General features: G+C 42.6%; 3 protein-coding genes across 3 annotated transcripts; 1 reads left to right on the top strand and 2 right to left on the bottom strand.

The window, feature by feature from the left end:
* The first annotated feature begins 3,432 nt into the window (after nucleotides 1–3,432).
* On the top strand, nucleotides 3,433–4,557 carry LOC120359590. Its single transcript, XM_039457589.1, has one exon. The coding sequence runs from the start codon at nucleotides 3,433–3,435 to the stop codon at nucleotides 4,555–4,557; it is 1,125 nt and encodes a 374-aa protein (XP_039313523.1).
* A 12,043-nt stretch (nucleotides 4,558–16,600) lies between these two features.
* Nucleotides 16,601–17,725, bottom strand: LOC120359589. The gene has a single exon (XM_039457588.1). The coding sequence runs from the start codon at nucleotides 17,723–17,725 to the stop codon at nucleotides 16,601–16,603; it is 1,125 nt and encodes a 374-aa protein (XP_039313522.1).
* Nucleotides 17,726–20,775: 3,050 nt separating this feature from the next.
* LOC120359588 lies at nucleotides 20,776–22,576 on the bottom strand. The gene is made up of 2 exons (XM_039457587.1): nucleotides 20,945–22,576; nucleotides 20,776–20,832 (listed from the first exon to the last, which is right to left on the bottom strand). Exons 1-2 carry the CDS (start codon nucleotides 22,574–22,576, stop codon nucleotides 20,776–20,778), a joined length of 1,689 nt encoding a protein of 562 aa, XP_039313521.1.
* Between the last annotated feature and the right edge of the window lie 2,744 nt (nucleotides 22,577–25,320).

Here is a 25,320-nt window from a genome sequence, read left to right as displayed (position 1 = left end):
TTGTATGATTATTTAGAAAAGTTAAATAGACGCGTATTATATTGCGATACCGATTCTGTTATATATTTGAGTAGTGGTGATCCAAACGAGTACGAACCACGTACTGGGAATTTTCTGGGCGACATGACGGATGAACTCGAGAGCTACGGCAACGGTAGCTACATCGAGTCGTTTGTGTCGGGAGGCCCAAAATTTTATGCGTATGTGGTTCGTACAGCGGATGGAATCACTCGTGAAACTTGTAAAGTGAAAGGAATAACTTTAAATTATAATAATTCTAGATTTGTAAATTTCCATAGTATAAGAAATTTAATATTAGAAAGAGAAAGGCAAGAGGAAGGAGAAGATAAAGAAAACCGTGGAAGGGAACCCGTGATAAATCTGCGCTTTAATGCAATTCGTCGCAATGCTTTTCACGAAATTGTAACAAGAGAAGAGAGGAAAACATGTTCGGCGGTATTGGTAAAGCGCAGATTTATTAATAATCGTTATTCGGTTCCATACGGTTTTGTCGAATAATCATCTTTTCTTACTCGAGCTTTGTTCTCGCTTAAATTTAAGTTTCGAGTCGTCAATTTTTCCGTCCGCAGCGTATAAGTATCATTGTAAAAATTCTATAAAAACGTATTAAGCATAAGTCATTCATTAGTTTTAGCATTGTAAAATATAAAATGTAAATATTTTTACAATATAAAATTAGGACAAAAACGTGCTAAAATAAAAACATTTTAATTAATTTTTCATAAAAAATTTTCTTATACATTTCCAATCCGAATCCTGTTTTGTTTCCCGTATACTTTTTCCCTTGTTTCTTTTTCGTGAATTATTTTCCCCCTCCCCAGCGGCATCGTCTATCAGCTCATTAAAACGATGCCGACCTAAGCGCTAAGTGAGTGGGATAAGCCTGTATGTACCCCGCGCCGCGGCACGGATCAGCTCGTTGTTGGCCGCGGTTGGCTAACGTACCAGCGGGGGTACGCTCACGCGAGCGCGCGAACGCCGCCGCCGCCGCCGCCGCCGCGTTGATGCGCTTATCTCTGCCTTCGAAATTTCAACTCCGCGAATTATTAATATCGATATTGTCGACGATTAGTATTATTATCAGTATCGACCGCCATTTTTTCTTTTTTGTTTTTGAAGCAGCGCACCGGAATCGAGTCAATCATTTCGCAAAATGGATGTGCGTTGGAAACATCCCTGGACATCGATTATATGCGGTCCCACCGGGTGTGGGAAAACGATCTTTGTAAAGTCTTTTATCAAATATCTATCGAGCATGTCCGACGTGAGTTTCGAGAGAGTTTTATTTTATTACGCTGAGTGGCAAGAAGCTTATCGACAATTAAAATACGACGTGAGTGTAAGCGAGGTAGAAGAGTCAGCACGGGCATACGACGTTAAAGTGGCGACGACAACAATGACGAGGAAAAATATAATCGAATTTCGCGAGGGATTACCTCGCCCGGAAGATTATTCGAACGATCCGTTTACCCCGAAACTCGTGATAATCGATGACCTTATGAGAGAATCGTCGTCGAGCGACGCGATCGTGGATCTTTTTACCAAAGGAAGTCATCATAAGAATCTCAGTGTCATTCTTATCTCGCAGAATCTTTTTCATCAGGGACGCGGACAACGCGACATATCTCTCAACGCGAATTACATCGTGGTTTTCAAAAATCCTCGCGATCGCGCTCAAATTCGCCATTTAGCGCGACAAGTCTATCCCGATGATCCGAAATTTCTAGAAGAGGCTTATTACGACGCTACTTCGAGACCTCACGGATACTTGTTGCTCGATCTGAAGCAATCGACTCCGGACGAATATCGATTTCGTACGTGCGTCTTTCCCGATGATACTAGACATTACGTTTACGTACCGCGTAGATCGTTTTCCATTGCATAAAAATCGCGTAACGCGGCTCGTGGAGGCCAGTCGCGCTGTTCTCTCACGCGACGAAGGAGGACAACATGAGTTCGGACAGCGTGACGAAAATCGCCAAACGTTCTATCGGAAAGAGAAACGCTTGTCTTCTCGAGGCGCTGTGTCATCTGAACAATAAGCAGCGGATGATCTTTCTTCGAATCGCGGACGATAAATTTATTCATTGTATTTGCGAGTGCGTTTTTAATACACTTAAAGGAAACGTCCCGCTCAAACGACGTGAAAAAGATCGACTGAGTAAATACAAATCGACACTGCGACGTATTGCGACAAAACGCGGAAATTGGAAGGATAAGAGACAACTTTTGGTGCAACGAGGCGGATTTTTACCCTATATCATAGGACCCATATTGTCGGCCTTATTAACTCGAATCATCGGAGGCACGGAATCATAAGAATAAATCGCAATGGAAAGGGCAAAAAAGATGGTTTTAATTTCTACAGAAAATCTTGAGAGAATGCAGCAACAGCAGCAACAACAGAATAAATCGATTGCTGTAGAGCCGAAGGAAAATATCACGACGGAGAACGGTGAAAACGATAATAATAATAATAATAATAATAATTCCGTACAAACTCCTGGTACCCTTCTGACACGACTCGATGCGGAAATGAGTCGTATTCTTAATTCACCTTACCCGCGTAACGAGGATGAGAGATGGAAAATGTACAGGGAGGTACTTTGGCGGTATCTTTACTATATCCGAGAAGTGCGAAAACAAAATGCAACCAACGTAACCGAAATTGTCGACAACGAAACACCACTCCTGGAGGAGATCAGCAACAATAGTGACGGCGAATCGACGCTCGTTTCTCACGATATCCCCCAAAAATCGCAAATTTCTGCTAATCTTTCTCATTTATCCGATATCGACAATACCGTGATAAGAAGAGAACATAGCCTTCGATTGCTGAAAAGTGCCGGAAAAATAGTAGAAACTGTCCCGAAATCGTATCGCGCTCAAGCTCGCTTACTGATGAAACATTTGCTCGATAAAGCGGTGCCTGACAGAATTAATTGGAACGAGAATGGAGTTGTGACTATAGATGGCAGCATTGTAAAAGATTCGAATATCAGCGAGCTGATGAACGACATGATGCGAGAAAGAAAAACCGTAAAACCACCAGTAGGAAGAGTTCAGTTTGCTCGATTACTACGCAGCTTAAACACGCGTTCGACACTGGTAGGGAATAAGCGACTGTTAAATGGCACCCTCGCTTTTTCTTCCCCGATTAATGTGAAACATCGGCCTTCGTCAAGTTCCACGCCGATTGCAACGAAAACATATTCAACGAGATCGACAAAACGTCAATCGGAAAAACGCAAGAAGCAAGAACGAGAAGAAAGAGCCCCTGATTACGCATTGTATCTGTCCCCTTACTTTCGTAAAGCCTATCCATCTACAACTTTTATGAAAAACGCGGATTCGCTTCCTGCGCGAAAAAGGCGTTTGCTAGATTGGAATACACTGAAGAAATAATCGATAATGTCGGAACTTGAAAAATTATACTACGATCCCGCGCATTACGCCGGCTTCTCAGCAGTGGAAAATCTGACACGTGCCGCTAAGCCGAATTTCACACGTAACAATGTCGCTCGCTGGCTGGAATCGCAAGATGCGTACTCGCTGCACCGTCCACTGCGCCGAAAGTTTCCTCGACTGCATTACAACGTAACAAATATCGACGATGTGTGGGAGGGCGATTTGATTGAGGTGCGAAATCTTAAAAGTTATAATGACGGATATTCTTATATTCTCGTGATTATCGATGTACTTAGTAAATTCGTTTGGGTGGAACCATTACGTGACAAAACGAGCGTATGCGTGACAAAAGCTTTTCAGCGTGTACTCGCGAGAAGCAAAGGACGAATACCTATATACTTGCAAACTGACAAGGGTAAAGAATTTGTCGGGCGTGCGACGCAAAAGTTTTTGGAAGAAAACAATATTCGTTTTAGAGTAACGCGCAATCCCGACATCAAAGCAGCCGTCGTCGAACGCTTTAACAGAACGTTAAAGGAACGAATGTGGCGATATTTTACGCATAAAAATACGCGTCGATATATCGATGTTTTGCAGGATATTGTGCGTGCGTACAATCACACTCGTCATTCGGTCACCAAAATGCAACCAGCGGTTGTAACGAGAGAAAATGCTCGTATCGCGCGTGAAAATATAATTCGACGGTGGAAAGACGTTAACAAAATTAAGAATGCTAAATACCATGCTGGCGATCTCGTCCGCGTCAGTAGAGCGAAAGGCACCTTCGAGAAAGGATACGAGGCGAATTGGACCGAGGAGATATTTCGAATTCATCGTGTTCTTGAATGGCGAAAACCTCGTGTGTACGAATTAAGCGATTTAACGGGGGAGGTCATAGACGGGATCTTTTACGAACAAGAATTAGCTCGAATCGAGAAAAACCTGCAGGAGGAAGAATTTATTGTGGATCGCGTGATAAGGAGTAAAGGACGTGGTGCTAATAAGCAACTGCTAGTTAGCTGGCGCGGATATCCTAGCAAATTTGACTCTTGGATCCCAGCCTCGAGTTTATCGAATCTCCGAGATGACGGCAACGGACCAATTTCACATGATTCTTCCGAGCAATAGCAGTATGCAGTATTTTCCGGAAAATACTACTTCCTCCTTCATCACGGAGTTACCTCAAACTGTAGAATTGCATGGAGAATGGGAAGTTGCACTAAGCGAGATTCAATTTCCCTGTAGTTTTTTTCACGTACGTCAGTTTCCGGAAAATGAGCTCAAATATTTCTTTTCCACAGAAGATATATACGAGATACGCAATGGATCATATGTGTTGCATCATAGAATAATACAGAATGGTATTTACGAGACTATCGAGAATCTTATCCACGAGATTAATGAAGCGTGTCGAGATTCACATTTTGTTTTCGAAATACAAAAAGAGGGTGGTAAACTCGAAATAGGACTTAGCTGCGACGTGGAAAAATGTCGCGCTAATCATTATATTAACTTTTCCGATAATCTTTTTCGAATATTAGGATGCGAAACGGAATTAGGCATTAAAGATAATTTATACTTTCGTAAGATTATGATAAACGATTCCGGTGAATGCATGACTTTTTTCAAACTCGGATTTAAAACGGAAAACGGTAATCGAATTTATTATTATCAGAGTAAAGAGCCCTGTAGCCTGTGGCGTGGTATTCCAGATAAGCTGTTCGTTTATTGCGATATTTGTGAATCTTATATAACCGGTGATGTACAAACTCCGCTTCTCCGAATAGTCCCGGTCGAGTCACGCGAAAGTAATTACGCGTACGGAACGAATCAGGTGAAACATTTCTCTTTTCCATTTTATATTCCGTTGCGACAAACGCGTTTCCGCAGAATCGAAATAGATATAAGAGATCAGCTCGGAAAAAAAATACCATTTGAATCGGGAACCTTGACAGTGACATTGAACTTCAGACGTGCTCGATAATTTATATAAGAATACAGTTGAAATAAACGTAAGTCTGCGATAAACAAAAGAGAGAAAATCAATTTCACCATGGACTATGAGGAATATTACGAGGCGCAAAGCGGAGGTGCCAACGGAAGGGGTGGGGGAATTCCACGGGTTTTTGTCGGCTCGCCCTATCAACGCGGACATGGTATCGGAAGTTTTCTCGGTGGATTATTTAGAAAAATTTTACCTTATCTAAAGAGGGGTGCGCGAGCTGTCGGTAAGGAGGCTTTACGCGCGGGCATCAACGTAATGGAGGATGTCGAGAACCATACCCCGTTGAATGAGGCATTCAAAAATCGCTTCGCGGAATCGGGGAAAAACCTCAAAAGAAAAGCCACAGAAAAAATAAAAGACTTGATGAAAGGATCGGGATATAAAGTATCCGTAACAACTCCGATGCTTCAGTTTCCTCACGGTTACCACGATCCTCGCATCGCTAAGAGAACGTCGCTTTGTAAACGTAATCGTTCAGTCAAAAGAAAATCGAAAAAAAGTGTACGCAGAAAAGGCGCTAAAAAATCGAAGAAAAAGAAAAGTCACGGAACAACTCGAAAAACTAAAAAGTCATCCAGCACGAAACGCCGCAACAGCAAGAAGCGCAGTGTATCCGACATATTCTCGTAATCCACGCACGAATTTGCGTTAGCCATAGTGCGTCGTGATAAGTATGTCTTTCCTTCATACCCATTCGAGCGAGTGTTTGAAGAGTGAACTCGATCTCTTCGCTTTACCGCCTACCCAGACTAGTATCGAGAGTGCTCAATGGATTTATTACAAGCCCGTAACATCGCTCGCAGACGACGCACCAATAGAATTTGTTATACCCGGTCATGGAGAAGACTACCTGGATCTCACGCACACTATGCTAAGTCTCCGTATACGTGTAGAAACGGGAACAAATACCGGCACCGCCGCCGCAGCGCCCAAAGTAGGCCCTGTAAATCAACTGCTGCATTCCATGTTCAATCAAATCGACGTGTATTTCAATCAAAAACTCGTGTCACCTCCAAACAACGCTTACGCTTACCGCGCATACATCGAGGCGTTATTAAATTATGCTTCACCCGCAAAAACTTCCCATCTCACCTCTTGTCTGTGGGACACGGATACTCCCGGTTTCATGGACGAGCCGGTAGATTCGCCAACGAATCAGGCTCTCGTAAGACGCGCTCGTTACATTCAAGGAGGACGCGCGTTGGATCTCATAGGACATCTTCACTGCGACGTTTTTAATCAGGATAAATTCTTAATTAACGGAGTGGAAGTTAGAATGAGACTCGTACGTTCCAAAGATTCGTTTTGTCTAATGGAAACAAATTCCACGTCAAAAATCCGCATTCTAGACGCTAGTCTACTTGTAAGAAGAGCAAAAATAACTCCCGGAGTATTACTAGCGCATGCGAGAATGCTGAGTAAAACCACTGCCAAGTATCCCCTTACGAGAGTCGAAGTTAAAACGTTCACGATACACTCTGGTCTCGTGGGAGAATCGTTAGACAATGTGATACTTGGACAGCTACCGAAACGAATAATAGTTGGCTTTGTTGATAACAAAGCGTTTAACGGCGACAGAAAATTAAACCCGTTTAACTTTAAGAATTACGGCATAAATTTCCTTTCGCTTTACGCTGACGGAATGCAGATTCCAAGTAGACCGTTACAGCCGAGCTTTAAGAAAGACGAACCGCTCTACATCGAAGCGTATCACACTCTCTTTTCCGGAACAGGCATACATTTTTTGAACGAGGGAAATTCTATAAGCAGAGACGATTACTCTAACGGATATTGCCTCTTCGCTTTTGATCTTACACCCGATCTATCGGCTAATTGTGCTGGGCATTGGAATCTCGTGAAACATGGAAGCTTACGACTAGAAGTGAGATTTGAAAAGGCACTTACCGCGACCGTTAATTGCATCGTGTATGCCGAGTTCGATAATGTTCTAGAAATCGATTCATCTCGGCAAGTCATAGTCGATTTTTCTGGATAGTCTCTTATAACACAGATGGATCAACAACAAGAACATTGTCTGTAAAATGTTCACTCCCCCATCATCTTTATCGTCACCACCATCATTAAACTACCGTATACCTAAAAGAGAATTCAGTTTGGAACGAGACTCGGACGTAGCCGGTTCGATTAAGAAAGCTTGCGTAAAGTATAAAACTATGGACATAGTCATCGACATTCAAGGTTTTCGCGATGCTGAGGAACAATTTATTCCGAAAGAAGTCGCGGTTGTCGCTGTCAACACTCCAATCATCGGCCAATGGATTATAATACGACCTTGCCCGTTTGACGAGTTGCCTGTAAATTCGAAACGTGAAAACAACTGGCTTACGCGCAATTATCACGGCATCGAGTGGTTCGACGGCGAAGTTAATCTCAAATATTTCAAGCAACATCTACGAGAAATTACTCGACAAGCACGCTACATCTATAGCAGGGGACACGAAAAGGCGCGTTACCTACGCAATCTGCTATCCAGAAACGTATATAATCTGGAAGGCGTTTCTCCAGCCTTCAAAAATTTACCCGATGTCGAGGAGAGTGGTCATCGATGCACGTATCACGGATTTCGCGCAAAAGCAAATTTTCACTGCGCGTTGCGCAATGCTTACAAATTGAAACACTGGTTAATCGAGCAAAATAGTAGTAGCTCGAGCAGTCTTCGTTCCGACGAAAACGACAGCGAAGAAGAAGAAGAAGAAGAAGAAATAACATTCAAAACAGCGTCGGCTATAGCCGAAGACGAGAAAATAATCCCACTGCCGACGTATGAATTCCCTCGAAATTTTACATGCGCTGCGCCAATTGAACGCAGAATACACGGGAGTCTATCCAGCCGACAAGCTACCGAAGGTGTGGACGAGGTCGACCGCCATCGTTGCCAACACGGATGATCACAATCAACCTGGCCAACATTGGGTCGCCTTTTACATCGACAAACTTGGAAATGGAACATATTTCGATAGCTACGGATTACCTCCCTCGGATTCTAGATTTCTCCTGCGATTGCGACGAAACTCTATCACGCATCAATGGAACACCACACAGTTACAAGGAGCGCTTTCCCAAACTTGCGGGCAATACTGCTGTGTTTTTTTATATTTCATGTGTAACGGCTATAATCTTAATCAATTTCTCAATTTATTTTCTGTCGAACACACATACAACGATCGACTAATCGCAGAATTATTTCACAAATTTTTTCTTTATAATAAAAGAAAATGCGTGATGAAACCATCTGTATGCTACCCCATTCAATCATGTAACTTAAAAATGTAAGAATATACTCGTAGATGTATGAAAAAAGTTGAATGTTTCAATAAATACTCTTTTGTAACTTTAAAAACCGAATTATTTTTTCACTCGACCTACCTAACGCCAAGAGTCTATCTCCTGTACGTAGTAACGCTAAAATCGTAAAGTGCTTCCTTTTGATAATTATCTTTTTCTAAACGTACCATACCTTTGAAAGCATATGTATATCGTAAAAGGCGCTTCCGTCCTTTCTATCGTAATTTTCAGATAAGACCTTTCGACTTCTCAGGCCTCTTTTACCCGTTCCGCAATTTGCTGCTAAATTTTTCCCAAAATACCTGTTTTTCAACCAATCCGCTCCTGGGGCAGCCGTGGGGGAAACCAATAAGCACACTCTAATTCCTCCCGGAGCCATCCCCTTTACTTCCCAATAAAAACGCTCCTGATATCGTCAGGTCTTCCCCGCCCCTCCCCCCGGTCCTGATATCGTCAGGTCCTCCACGCCCCGCTCCAAATTTCGTCAGACCCTCCCCTCCACTTGGCCCTTTTACTGCTAGCGCGTCTCCCTACCCCCACCATTTCACTGATAAGACTGGCGCCAGTGACGTCATTTGTTTTGACGCCCCATGGCTAACCATATACTACTCTCGGAAAACTCGAGGCCGGAATTCCGCGAACTCAGCCGCGACAATAGCGCGATTCAGACACCGCGGAAAAACCGACCATTGTAAATACCGTTCGTTCCGTCCGCGCGTTCCGTTTTCTCGTCCGTCCGTCCGCGCGTAGCCTTTAAGTTTGTGTTGCGTCCGTCCGAGCGTCACCGCCATCCGTCCGTCCGCGCGTCGTGGCCAAGCCACTCCCGTTGTACAGAACCAACGCGAAATAAACGTACTTTTGTATTCAACACCTAAAGCAACTAAGTCTAGTTTCTCTTGGCGACCTCCCTCCGCGCCCTGGTCCGTCCGCAATCACGCACCGCCCCGTGCGCGGAAAAAGATGGGTCGTTACAATATACAAAATAATCAAAGGAATCATGCAAAAACATTATATAGTATTAGAATCTTAATTTAGTTTCCGCTTGAAAAAGGCTGAGAAAAAGTATTTATTGGAAAAAATTTGTACAAATTATTTCAATGAAAGTATTTTCACTTTCTACAACTTATTTCCTTCGTTCTGGCAACTGGGCGATACCATCTTGATAAAACGATGTCGGTTTCAAAACAATCCATTCTTCCATCCATTTTCGCATTTCTCCAACATTTCAGAAGCCTGTACCACTCCAGTCGTGCTACATCGATCTGAACAAGTGATAATTAGAAGGCGCTATGTCTGGTAAGTACACAGGGTAAGGAAAAGTCTCATTCGAGCTGCGTCAGTGTTTCCTTGACGGTTTTTCCAGTGTGTGGCCGAGCGTTGTCGTGAAGGAGAATAACTTTGCATCTGTTACTCGCTGTTCTTTTTTGCAACAGCTCATCATTCAATTTGTTCAATTGACGTTTTTAGACATCGGCAGTAACAGTTTCGTTCGGTTTCAACAGCTCATAGTACAACACTCCTTGCTGATCCCACCAAATGCAAAGCATTACTTTGTGATCGTGGATGTTCCGTTTTGGCTGCGATGTTGATTGTCCTGGGTCTACTTATGATTTTTTGCGTTTGGGATTGTTGTAGTAGAATCACTTTTCATCGCTGGTCACAATACGCCATAGAAAACTCTTCTTTTTTGCCTGGCAAGCAAGGAAACCGTGATATTAAAAAGGTTGTGAATGCCACTTTCAGACAATTCATGTGGTACCCATTTTCCTTCTTTTTGGATCTTTACCATGGCGTGTAAATGTTTGGAAACAGCTGCTACAGTAACTCCTAGCTCGTTTGAAAGTTCTTTTAACGTTCGAGCTGAGTTTTCATGCAATAATCGTGCTAGCAAGTCATCGTCTTCAAATTTTTTTGGCTGTCTTGAGCGTGATTTGTCATTGACATTAAAATCATTACTTTTGAATCGTCTATACCACTTTTTACATGTTGTATGCAATGGAACTTGATTGCCATATCTTTCTTCAAGTAATCGATGAACTTCTGCTACACTTTTTTTCCAATCAAAGTAGTGCAAAAACACATGTCGAAAAAACACTTTATCGCGTTTTATTTTCGACAAAGCAAAAAAAATTATTGTTTATGCAAATAACTGTGTATGCTGACTGAATGTTATTGAGAAATGTTCAATTTAAAAAAAAGTACCAGTTGCGTTAGTAATGACTACTAGAACTGTTTATATCGCTATCTAACATTTGCGGGCGGAAACTAAGTTAAAATCCTAATATATATAATATTTAATATTTATTTATATTTTTAATATTTTCTTTATTTTGTTAGGCATCATAAAACATATTTTTACAAATAAACATTTGCTATTTTTTTGTAATTTTAAAAAGTTACTATATTTACTTATATTAATTTACATTATTACATTTTTAATTTAATTTATAAGTTTACATATATTATAAAATTTATAACCTTGGTCAAAATTATTAGACATTCTCATAATCATAATACTTTGTACTAATTTTTAAAAAATACGGCAAAAAAATTATTAAATTAAAAAATTTCCAATACAAAATTTTAAGTGCACAACACTTTAACACAAAAAAAAAAAACAGCATCTTGATATTAATTTTTAAGTATTCGAAAAAAATAATTTTGAGACAACTACTAAGATAATGTAACGGATCACTTGATCTAAACCTAAAATTAAAAGAATATATTACAAAACGTGTTTGAAAGTTACATAGTTTATTTTAAAAATATTTAAGGCTAAATAATCGAAAGGTGAGTGTTCACGCGATACTCAACACGTAAATTTCTTCTTGTTCAAATTAGCTTTATTTTAAATATAATTTTTTATTAACAATATCAGAAGTATATGATTAGCTCAGTGTTAACGTATTAGGTTATTGTTCCGAAATCTTAGGTTCGAATCCCGCCGGCGCCAATACGTTTTCAAAATTGTAAAATAATGTATAATTATAATTAGTAAAATAAAATATATGCAAATTTGATTAACCTATAATAAAAATAAGAATAATAGGATCTGCGAGAGTAGTATATGGTTAGCCATGGGGCGTCAAAACAAATGACGTCACTGGCGCCAGTCTTATCAGTGAAGTGGAGGGGGTAGGGTGACGCGCTAGCAGTAAAAGGGCCAAGTGGAGGGGAGGGTCTGACGAAATTTGGAGCGGGGCGTGGAGGACCTGACGATATCAGGACCGGGGGGAGGGGCGGGGAAGACCTGACGATATCAGGAGCGTTTTTATTGGGAAGTAAAGGGGATGGCTCCGGGAGGAATTAGAGTGTGCTTATTGGTTTCCCCCACGGCTGCCCCAGGAGCGGATTGGTTGAAAAACAGGTATTTTGGGAAAAATTTAGCAGCAAATTGCGGAACGGGTAAAAGAGGCCTGAGAAGTCGAAAGGTCTTATCTGGAAATTACGATAGAAAGGACGGAAGCGCCTTTTACGATATGCATATGCTTTCAAAGGTATGGTACGTTTAGAGAAAGATAATTATCAAAAGGAAGCACTTTACGATTTTAGCGTTACTACGTGCAGGAGATAGAGTCTTGGCGTTAGGTAGGTCGAGTGAAAAAATAATTCGGTTTTAAAAGTTACAAAAGAGTATTTATTGAAACATTCAACTTTTTTCATACATCTACGAGTATATTCTTACATTTTTAAGTTACATGATTGAATGGGGTAGCATACAGATGATTTCATCACGCATTTTCTTTTATTATAAAGAAAAAATTTGCGAAATAATTCTGCGATTAGTCGATCGTTGTATGTGTGTTCGACAGAAAATAAATTGAGAAATTGATTAAGATTATAGCCGTTACACATGAAATATAAAAAAACACAGCAGTATTGCCCGCAAGTTTGGGAAAGCGCTCCTTGTAACTGTGTGGTGTTCCATTGATGCGTGATAGAGTTTCGTCGCAATCGCAGGAGAAATCTAGAATCCGAGGGAGGTAATCCGTAGCTATCGAAATATGTTCCATTTCCAAGTTTGTCGATGTAAAAGGCGACCCAATGTTGGCCAGGTTGATTGTGATCATCCGTGTTGGCAACGATGGCGGTCGACCTCGTCCACACCTTCGGTAGCTTGTCGGCTGGATAGACTCCCGTGTATTCTGCGTTCAATTGGCGCAGCGCATGTAAAATTTCGAGGGAATTCATACGACGGCAGTGGGATTATTTTCTCGTCTTCGGCTATAGCCGACGCTGTTTTGAATGTTATTTCTTCTTCTTCTTCTTCTTCTTCGCTGTCGTTTTCGTCGGAACGAAGACTGCTCGAGCTACTACTATTTTGCTCGATTAACCAGTGTTTCAATTTGTAAGCATTGCGCAACGCGCAGTGAAAATTTGCTTTTGCGCGAAATCCGTGATACGTGCATCGATGACCACTCTCCTCGACATCGGGTAAATTTTTGAAGGCTGGAGAAACGCCTTCCAGATTATATACGTTTCTGGATAGCAGATTGCGTAGGCAACGCGCCTTTTCGTGTCCCCTGCTATAGATGTAGCGTGCTTGTCGAGTAATTTCTCGTAGATGTTGCTTGAAATATTTGAGATTAACTTCGCCGTCGAACCACTCGATGCCGTGATAATTGCGCGTAAGCCAGTTGTTTTCACGTTTCGAATTTACAGGCAACTCGTCAAACGGGCAAGGTCGTATTATAATCCATTGGCCGATGATTGGAGTGTTGACAGCGACAACCGCGACTTCTTTCGGAATAAATTGTTCCTCAGCATCGCGAAAACCTTGAATGTCGATGACTATGTCCATAGTTTTATACTTTACGCAAGCTTTCTTAATCGAACCGGCTACGTCCGAGTCTCGTTCCAAACTGAATTCTCTTTTAGGTATACGGTAGTTTAATGATGGTGGTGACGATAAAGATGATGGGGGAGTGAACATTTTACAGACAATGTTCTTGTTGTTGATCCATCTGTGTTATAAGAGACTATCCAGAAAAATCGACTATGACTTGCCGAGATGAATCGATTTCTAGAACATTATCGAACTCGGCATACACGATGCAATTAACGGTCGCGGTAAGTGCCTTTCCAAATCTCACTTCTAGTCGTAAGCTTCCATGTTTCACGAGATTCCAATACCCAGCACAATTAGCCGATAGATCGGGTGTAAGATCAAAAGCGAAGAGGCAATATCCGTTAGAGTAATCGTCTCTGCTTATAGAATTTCCCTCGTTCAAAAAATGTATGCCTGTTCCGGAAAAGAGGGTGTGATACGCTTCGATGTAGAGCGGTTCGTCTTTCTTAAAGCTCGGCTGTAACGGTCTACTTGGAATCTGCATTCCGTCAGCGTAGAGCGAAAGGAAATTTATGCCGTAATTCTTAAAGTTAAACGGGTTTAATTTTCTGTCGCCGTTAAACGCTTTGTTATCAACAAAGCAAACTATTATTCGTTTCGGTAGCTGTCCAAGTATCACATTGTCTAACGATTCTCCCACGAGACCAGAGTGTATCGTGAACGTTTTAACTTCGACTCTCGTAAGGGGATACTTGGCAGTGGTTTTACTCAGCATTCTCGCATGCGCTAGTAATACTCCGGGAGTTATTTTTGCTCTTCTTACAAGTAGGCTAGCGTCTAGAATGCGGATTTTCGACGTGGAATTTGTTTCCATTAGACAAAACGAATCTTTGGAACGTACGAGTCTCATTCTAACTTCCACCCCGTTAATTAAGAATTTATCCTGATTAAAAACGTCGCAGTGAAGATGTCCTATGAGATCCAACGCGCGTCCTCCTTGAATGTAACGAGCGCGTCTTACGAGAGCCTGATTCGTTGGCGAATCTACCGGCTCGTCCATGAAACCGGGAGTATCCGTGTCCCACAGACAAGAGGTGAGATGGGAAGTTTTTGCGGGTGAAGCATAATTTAATAACGCCTCGATGTATGCGCGGTAAGCGTAAGCGTTGTTTGGAGGTGACACGAGTTTTTGATTGAAATACACGTCGATTTGATTGAACATGGAATGCAGCAGTTGATTTACAGGGCCTACTTTGGGCGCCGCGGCGGCTGCGGCGGCGGTGCCGGTATTTGTTCCCGTTTCTACACGTATACGGAGACTTAGCATAGTGTGCGTGAGATCCAGGTAGTCTTCTCCATGACCGGGTATAACAAATTCTATTGGTGCGTCGTCTGCGAGCGATGTTACGGGCTTGTAATAAATCCATTGAGCACTCTCGATACTAGTCTGAGTAGGCGGTAAAGCGAAGAGATCGAGTTCACTCTTCAAACACTCGCTCGAATGGGTATGAAGGAAAGACATACTTATCACGACGCACTATGGCTGACGCTAATTCGTGCGTGGATTACGAGAATATGTCGGATACACTGCGCTTCTTGCTGTTGCGGCGTTTCGTGCCGGATGACTTTTTAGTTTTTCGAGTTGTTCCGTGACTTTTCTTCTTCTTCGATTTTTTAGCGCCTTTTCTGCGTACACTTTTTTTCGATTTTCTTTTGACTGAACGATTACGTTTACAAAGCGACGTTCTCTTAGCGATGCGAGGATCGTGGTAACCGTGAGGAAACTGAAGCATCGGAGTTGTTACGGATACTTTATATCCCGATCCTTTCATCAAGTCTTTTATTTTTTCTGTGGCTTTTCTTTTGAGGTTTTTCCCCGATTCCGCGAAGCGATTTTTGAATGCCTCATTCAACGGGGTATGGTTCTCGACATCCTCCATTACGTTGATGCCCGCGCGTAAAGCCTCCTTACCGACAGCCCGCGCACCCCTCTTTAGATAAGGTAAAATTTTTCTAAATAATCCACCGAGAAAACTTCCGATCCCATGTCCGCGTTGATAGGGCGAGCCGACAAAAACCCGTGGAATTCCCCCACCCCTTCCGTTGGCACCTCCGCTTTGCGCCTCGTAATATTCCTCATAGTCCATGGTGAAATTGATTTTCTCTCTTTTGTTTATCGCAGACTTACGTCTATTTCAACTGTATTCTAATGTAAATTATCGAGCACGTCTGAAGTTCAATGTCACCGTCAAGGTTCCCGATTCAAATGGTATTTTTTTCCGAGCTGATCTCTTATATCTATTTCGATTCTGCGGAAACGCGTTTGTCGCAACGGAATATAAAATGGAAAAGAGAAATGTTTCACCTGATTCGTTCCGTACGCGTAATTACTTTCGCGTGACTCGACCGGGACTATTCGGAGAAGCGGGGTTTGTACATCACCGGTTATATAAGATTCACAAATATCACAATAAACGAACAGCTTGTCTGGAATACCACGCCACAGGCTACAGGGCTCTTTACTCTGATAATAATAAATTCGATTACCGTTTTCCGTTTTAAATCCGAGTTTGAAAAAAGTCATGCATTCACCGGAATCGTTTATCATAATCTTACGAAAGTATAAATTATCTTTTACGCCTAATTCCGTTTCGCATCCTAATATTCGAAAAAGATTATCGGAAAAGTTAATATAATGATTAACACGACATTTTTCCACGTCGCAGCTAAGCCCTATTTCGAGTTTACCACCCTCTTTTTGTATTTCAAAAACAAAATGTGAATCTCGGCACGCTTCATTAATCTCATGGATAAGATTCTCGATAGTCTCGTAAATACCATTCTGTATTATTCTATGATGCAACACATATGATCCATTGCGTATCTCGTGTATATCTTCTGTGGAAAAGAAATATTTGAGCTCATTTTCGGGAAACTGACGTACGTGAAAAAAACTACAGGGAAATTGAATCTCGCTTAGTGCAACTTCCCATTCTCCATGCAATTCTACAGTTTGAGGTAACTCCGTGATGAAGGAGGAAGTAGTATTTTCCGGAAAATACTGCATACTGCTATTGCTTGGAAGATTCATGTGAAATTGGTCCGTTGCCGTCATCTCGGAGATTCGATAAACTCGAAGCTGGGATCCAAGAGTCGAATTTGCTAGGATATCCGCGCCAGCTAACTAGCAGTTGCTTATTAGCACCACGTCCTTTACTCCTTATCACGCGATCCACAATAAATTCTTCCTCCTGCAGGTTTTTCTCGATTCGAGCTAATTCTTGTTCGTAAAAGATCCCGTCTATGACCTCCCCCGTTAAATCGCTTAATTCGTACACACGAGGTTTTCGCCATTCAAGAACACGATGAATTCGAAATATCTCCTCGGTCCAATTCGCCTCGTATCCTTTCTCGAAGGTGCCTTTCGCTCTACTGACGCGGACGAGATCGCCAGCATGGTATTTAGCATTCTTAATTTTGTTAACGTCTTTCCACCGTCGAGTTATATTTTCACGCGCGATACGAGCATTTTCTCTCGTTACAACCGCTGGTTGCATTTTGGTGACCGAATGACGAGTGTGATTGTACGCACGCACAATATCCTGCAAAACATCGATATATCGACGCGTATTTTTATGCGTAAAATACCGCCACATTCGTTCCTTTAACGTTCTGTTAAAGCGTTCGACGACGGCTGCTTTGATGTCGGGATTGCGCGTTACTCTAAAACGAATATCGTTTTCTTCCAAAAATTTTTGCGTCGCACGCCCGACAAATTCTTTACCCTTGTCAGTTTGCAAGTATATAGGTATTCGTCCTTTGCTTCTCGCGAGTACACGCTGAAAAGCTTTTGTCACGCATACGCTCGTTTTGTCACGTAATGGTTCCACCCAAACGAATTTACTGAGTACATCGATAATCACGAGAATATAAGAATATCCGTCATTATAACTTTTAAGATTTCGCACCTCAATCAAATCGCCCTCCCACACATCGTCGATATTCGTTACGTTGTAATGCAGTCGAGGAAACTTTCGGCGCAGTGGACGGTGCAGCGAGTACGCATCTTGTGATTCCAGCCAGCGAGCGACATTGTTACGTGTGAAATTCGGCTTAGCGGCACGTGTCAGATTTTCCACTGCTGAGAAGCCGGCATAATGCGCGGGATCGTAGTATAATTTTTCAAGTTCCGACATTATCGATTATTTCTTCAGTGTATTCCAATCTAGCAAACGCCTTTTTCGCGCAGGAAGCGAATCCCCGTTTTTCATAAAAGTTGTAGATGGATAGGCTTTACGAAAGTAAGGGGACAGATACAATGCGTAATCAGGGGCTCTTTCTTCTTCTCGTTCCTGCTTCTTGCGTTTTTCCGATTGACGTTTTGTCGATCTCGTTGAATATGTTTTCGTTGCAATCGGCGTGGAACTTGACGAAGGCCGATGTTTCACATTAATTGGGGAAGAAAAAGCGAGGGTGATATTTAACAGTCGCTTATTCCCTACCAGTGTCGAACGCGTGTTTAAGCTGCGTAGTAATCGAGCAAACTGAACTCTTCCTACTGGTGGTTTTACGGTTTTTCTTTCTCGCATCATGTCGTTCATCAGCTCGCTGATATTCGAATCTTTTACAATGCTGCCATCTATAGTCACGACTCCATTCTCGTTCCAATTAATTCTGTCAGGCACCGCTTTATCGAGCAAATGTTTCATCAGTAAGCGAGCTTGAGCGCGATACGATTTCGGGACAGTTTCTACTATTTTTCCGGCACTTTTCAGCAATCGAAGGCTATGTTCTCTTCTTATCACGGTATTGTCGATATCGGATAAATAAGAAAGATTAGCAGAAATTTGCGATTTTCGGGGGATATCGTGAGAAACGAGCGTCGATTCGCCGTCGCTATTGTTGCTGATCTCCTCCAGGAGTGATGTTTCGTTGTCGACAATTTCGGTTACGTTGGTTGCATTTTGTTTTCGCGCTTCTCGGATATAGTAAAGATACCGCCAAAGTACCTCTCTGTACATTTTCCATCTCTCATCCTCGTTACGCGGGTAAGGTGAATTAAGAATACGACTCATTTCCGCATCGAGTCGTGTCAAAAGGGTACCAGGAGTTTGTACGGAATTATTATTATTATTATCGTTTTCACCGTTCTCCGTCGTGATATTTTCCTTCGGCTCTACAGCAATCGATTTATTCTGTTGTTGCTGCTGTTGCTGCATTCTCTCAAGATTTTCTGTAGAAATTAAAACCATCTTTTTTGCCCTTTCCATTGCGATTTATTCTTATGATTCCGTGCCTCCGATGATTCGAGTTAATAAGGCCGACAATATGGGTCCTATGATATAGGGTAAAAATCCGCCTCGTTGCACCAAAAGTTGTCTCTTATCCTTCCAATTTCCGCGTTTTGTCGCAATACGTCGCAGTGTCGATTTGTATTTACTCAGTCGATCTTTTTCACGTCGTTTGAGCGGGATGTTTCCTTTAAGTGTATTAAAAACGCACTCGCAAATACAATGAATAAATTTATCGTCCGCGATTCGAAGAAAGATCATTCGCTGCTTATTGTTCAGATGACACAGCGCCTCGAGAAGACAAGCGTTTCTCTTTCCGATTGAACGTCTGGCGATTTTCGTCACGCTGTCCGAACTCATGTTGTCCTCCTTCGTCGCGTGAGAGAACAGCGCGACTGGCCTCCACGAGCCGCGTTACGCGATTTTTATGCAATGGAAAACGATCTACGCGGTACGTAAACGTAATGTCTAGTATCATCGGGAAAGACGCACGTACGAAATCGATATTCGTCCGGAGTCGATTGCTTCAGATCGAGCAACAAGTATCCGTGAGGTCTCGAAGTAGCGTCGTAATAAGCCTCTTCTAGAAATTTCGGATCATCGGGATAGACTTGTCGCGCTAAATGGCGAATTTGAGCGCGATCGCGAGGATTTTTGAAAACCACGATTTAATTCGCGTTGAGAGATATGTCGCGTTGTCCGCGTCCCTGATGAAAAAGATTCTGCGAGATAAGAATGACACTGAGATTTTTATGATGACTTCCTTTGGTAAAAAGATCCACGATCGCGTCGCTCGACGACGATTCTCTCATAAGGTCATCGATTATCACGAGTTTCGGGGTAAACGGATCGTTCGAATAATCTTCCGGGCGAGGTAATCCCTCGCGAAATTCGATTATATTTTTCTTCGTCATTGTTGTCGTCGCCACTTTAACGTCGTATCCCCGTGCTGACTCTTCTGCCTCGCTTACACTCACGTCGTATTTTAATTGTCGATAAGCTTCTTGCCACTCAGCGTAATAAAATAAAACTCTCTCGAAACTCACGTCGGACATGCTCGATAGATATTTGATAAAAGACTTTACAAAGATCGTTTTCCCACACCCGGTGGGACCGCATATAATCGACGTCCAGGGATGTTTCCAACGCACATCCATTTTGCGAAATGATTGACTCGATTCCGGTGCGCTGCTTCAAAAACAAAAAAGAAAAAATGGCGGTCGATACTGATAATAATACTAATCGTCGACAATATCGATATTAATAATTCGCGGAGTTAAAATTTCGAAGGCAGAGATAAGCGCATCAACGCGGCGGCGGCGGCGGCGGCGGCGTTCGCGCGCTCGCGTGAGCGTACCCCCGCTGGTACGTTAGCCAACCGCGGCCAACAACGAGCTGATCCGTGCCGCGGCGCGGGGTACATACAGGCTTATCCCACTCACTTAGCGCTTAGGTCGGCATCGTTTTAATGAGCTGATAGACGATGCCGCTGGGGAGGGGGAAAATAATTCACGAAAAAGAAACAAGGGAAAAAGTACACGGGAAACAAAACAGGATTCGGATTGGAAATGTATAAGAAAATTTTTTATGAAAAATTAATTAAAATGTTTTTATTTTAGCACGTTTTTGTCCTAATTTTATATTGTAAAAATATTTACATTTTATATTTTACAATGCTAAAACTAATGAATGACTTATGATTAATACGTTTTTATAGAATTTTTACAATGATACTTATACGCTGCGGACGGAAAAATTGACGACTCGAAACTTAAATTTAAGCGAGAACAAAGCTCGAGTAAGAAAAGATGATTATTCGACAAAACCGTATGGAACCGAATAACGATTATTAATAAATCTGCGTTTTACCAATACCGCCGAACATGTTTTTCTCTCTTCTCTTGTTACAATTTCGTGAAAAGCATTGCGACGAATTGCATTAAAGCGCAGATTTATCACGGGTTCCCTTCCACGGTTTTCTTCATCTTCTCCTTCCTCTTGCCTTTCTCTTTCTAATATTAAATTTCTTATACTATGGAAATTTACAAATCTAGAATTATTATAATTTAAAGTTATTCCTTTCACTTTACAAGTTTCACGAGTGATTCCATCCGCTGTACGAACCACATACGCATAAAATTTTGGGCCTCCCGACACAAACGACTCGATGTAGCTACCGTTGCCGTAGCTCTCGAGTTCGTCCGTCATGTCGCCCAGAAAATTCCCAGTACGTGGTTCGTACTCGTTTGGATCACCACTACTCAAATATATAACAGAATCGGTATCGCAATATAATACGTGCATATTTAACTTTTCTAAATAATCATACAATTTTAACCTAGCTTGTGCCGTCGTGTATGCCGCGATCACAACGTTGGTAATCGGAGAAGCTACGAGTGCCTCTTCTCGCAGTCGCCATGAGACATACAATACCTCGTCGTTGACTGGTAATATATCAGTTATTTCGTGCTCAGGGCTAGTGAGCAAAGTTGCGAAACGCTGAGGCGATTCTACGATCTCGGTACTAGGAAGATTCGATCGTTGGCCGAATTTTCCCCAGAAGGAATTTAAACAGAGCTTCGCGACCGAGCGCAAGCCGGGATTACGTGAGATGTTGTTTCTATCGAGTGTAATACCTTCGATTTCCTCATATTCACGAAGGTATCGTGCTTTACTCTCGTCATCTACACATTCGCTCGGCCATCCACTAGCTTCCTGCTTTAATTGCAAAAAGGAATTTATATATCCGGCGAACAATCCGCCCTGCCGCGTATCGCGATCGTAGCGAGCAACTTTGTATTGCCAAATTTCATTTACTTGCCTCACAAGATAACCTTTCTCGATGGCTTTACGTAATTCGCATGATACCCAAGTACCCTCAAATTCACGTTCGTCAGGATGTTCGTGAGTGCACGCGGACTGCGAGAACATTTCGCAGCAACTCCGGCACAACGCAAACAGCAATTTTCCACGCACACGATACGGGAGTACCGGGTGAAAGAGATTACGCGGTGGGAGTACTCGACAACGTACAAGACCTTCGACCGGGTCGAAATTATACCCTGGTCCGTCGCCGATTAATGACGAGCATTCCGCTCCGATATAGATTTCAGGGTGGCCGATCGGAAAAACGCCCGTCTTTAATACGTAAGGATACAGAGAACACACGTCCACGTAACGTATTTTCTCCGTGTACCCCGCTACTTCGAGTCGAGTTACGATATTTTCCGTGCGGCCACCAAAAAACGCGTCACGCGGATCGAGAGGCGCAGATTTTAGTATAGGGTGATGTTCGAGAAAATTACGCATCTCGTTATTTGCCCTCATCTCTCGGTCGAAAGCGCACTCCCATTTTTCAATCACCTGATATCCTTGCCGGCGAAGACGCCATGTCGTTGCGATAGTTCGTTCGTAACGCGTTTCTATCGTATCGTCGCGGTTAGCAGTTGAAAGCTTACTGTCACGATTCACTTGGAAGCAAGTAAGGCAACCGTGCCAGAAGCACCCGTGAAATTGGAGAACGAAACGCTGAGTTTCAGTCCCCAATTTTGTCTCGTAATATCCGTCTACGTAGCTACCGCCGATTAAACGCTCGCGACCTCGCCCGCATTGGTTTATGGGATGACCGAGCTCACGCTCTTTCCACACTAACCATTGTAAAGCTTTGCGCGATTGTCTATCGGCGTTTCTGTATCCGCCCGGCGGGATGATTCCTATTTCCCCCTCGCGAAAAAAGTTTTTTCGAAAAACTTTCATACACGTGGAAGCGATAGTCGTGCATTCTTCGAAAGGACACACACCGCCGCGCTCTAAAAATATTTTTTGGAAAGCTACACAAGCACGTCGTAAAATATCTACGTCATTTCGACAATAACGTACGATCTCGCGCTGGAAGTCGAAGATGACATTTTTATTTGTCATTTCCGTATGCAAGAAATCGCTCGCGCTCATCAGGTTTCATTTGATCGGGAGAATAAAATCGAGCCTCGGGTAATGGACCGACATACGATTGATTCTCCACAGTGTTAAATAAATGCGGAAAAATGCCTTTATCTGCCGTATCCCTTAGCCCGAAAGCTTTAGGTAGATCAGATAATAGCATCGGCATATAATTAACGCTGTCGATGAATTTTGTATGACCGATCGTCATCACGATAATCTTCGTCCCGTTCAGAATTATCCGTGGCTTTTCCGTTATTAACGATTTTTCGACTAGATATTTTAAAATAAATTGCGCGTCAAACGCCTTTGCGTTGTGAGCGATACAAATAATACTTTTAAAATGTTTTGTCGGCCGTGTCACGAACTCTATAAACTGCTTTACCGGGTCGATATTAAATACAAATTCGCGCGTTCCGCACCAGCGACATCGCACCGTCATGTCGTCTATAGCCACGCAAGCAACGCAAATTTGCTGTGCTACGCAGAGAGTCGGAACGTGTAACTTTACGTTCTCGGTTCCTTCGTACGTCTCGTCCTGCCGCGTTTCAAAATCGTAAAACACGAATGCGACAGCTCCCTTAACTTCATTGTCGTTCTCACCCTCGAGGTCATTAGCGTTTCTTTGCGCCTCTTCACGTATCGCCGCAGCACTCGTACCCTCTCCAGGATCTTCAGCTTCGACTCTGCGTCGAAGAGGTTGCATAAAACACAAATGATTCACGGGTTGTTGAGAACGACATATCTTACAATAGGCGCTATTACATTCGTGCCGCGAGCTTGATTTTATAAATCGCCCACAATTGTTACAAATTTTAACCGAATGGCAAACAGTTGATTTTCCTTCATAAGATTTTTCGGTACGATGACGCTCGAAACATGAATTTCCGAAGAACGTACGATTACACGTATCGCACCTGACTTTCTCCGCGTCGTGATGTTCACACGAGGGTATAGCGTAGCAGCGTGGGCATCTTTTAGAGCAACGATGCCCTCTGATGGGGCGATAACCAACGTTACACGCTACGCAATATCCACCTTGCGAACCCGCAGCGGCTTTTAAATTTAAAATGGTATTATAATGGCGTCTACCCTCATAATACATAATATTTAAACAATGATTCGGTTCGCGTTCTAGTGAGGCGAGTATCGTACGCCCATCGTAGATTAGGTTCCCCCCGCGTCCGAAATCTTTAAAACCGTAAACCATTATTGCCAGATTTTCAGCGGCGAGATACCGTTGGAATTGCTGGATTTCGTAAATCCCACATCCCTCCTCCGGTATCACGATACCGGCGTTCATCGTTAATTTTAACGCTAAATCGCGTTGTAGCGAGGAATGTCGGAATCTTACGGCTTCCCACATTTCGTGACGCGGCCCCGTCCGAAGATTTCCACGTTCGCAGTGGATTCGCGCGGCTACAAGTGAACGAGGAAAGCATAAATTATCGTCATTTACTATTTCCAATATCGATCGTTTGACGACATCCTCACGCGTCAATGGATTCGATACCCTTCCACGCCCCACCGGTACTGCGACATTGAAAACCCTGATGTTAAAAGTTTCCGTGACTTCAATTCCGCCGTTGCTTTGCGCTACCGAACTTACGAGTTCCCATATGTCCGTGTAAGTCAAGTCGCGCGCCGGGCGAAACGACAATCCCGCCGATCCGAGCGTCAAACTTTCGGAATTGAAAGATAGTCCTACGTAATCCGTCGGTTCACTTGAGCTTATCGCGTACGCATGGATTTCGCGGAACGCGTTTTCTAGCCAACGCACGGTATCGGCACCATGTGGCACTGGACGTATCGCGAAACTCGCCTCTCTCCCGAGTATAGCAAAATTCCTAAATCTACGCGCTTTTTCCGTCTGCAGCTCTATATAATTAAATCTATCACCAACCCGATGTTGTTGTTGCTGCGACTGCTGCTGCTGCGATTGTGGGTCTTGCTCCTGTTGCTGAGAATGTTGCGACTGTGGTTGCTGCGACCGCTGTTGCTGCTGTTGAGGTCTTTGGTCGGCTACATTCTCCGCAGTATTGTGGAGAAATTCTTCCCCACTAGCGTTTCTTCCAATTACAGCTTCAGCAAGTCCAGCGCCAGTTTGAACTGAAAGATGAAATATTTTTATTAATCATTGCTGTCTTATATTCTGTTTTATTTTTTCTTTTCTTTTTTACTAATACGCGAAAATGCCGACAAAAGATATAATATACTAACTAACTCATCAAGTTACCCCACGATATTTCCCCGCCCAGTGATATTAATTATGCCCTCCATGGTAAGGTATTGGCATAATGTATATCATCTAAAATTATTTTGTTTTATATTACTTCGAAATAAAATAATTTAATAATAATATTAATAACAATTACCATCATACTCTGGCGAAGCAACTCTGACTTCTCTTTCCTCGGCGTCATTTTCTATTTCCGCCCCCTCTTCATTATCCTCCACTTCACCGCCTTCATCCGATTCCTCTTCATCTCCTTCTTCCTCATCTTCCATCGCTTCCTGCTCTTCTTCTTCTTCTTCTTCTATTTCATTTTCCTCTTCTTCTT

This window comes from Solenopsis invicta, chromosome 14 (assembly GCF_016802725.1).
Source record: "Solenopsis invicta isolate M01_SB chromosome 14, UNIL_Sinv_3.0, whole genome shotgun sequence".
NCBI lineage: Eukaryota > Metazoa > Arthropoda > Insecta > Hymenoptera > Formicidae > Solenopsis > Solenopsis invicta.
This window is presented reverse-complemented; position numbering and strand designations above follow the sequence as displayed.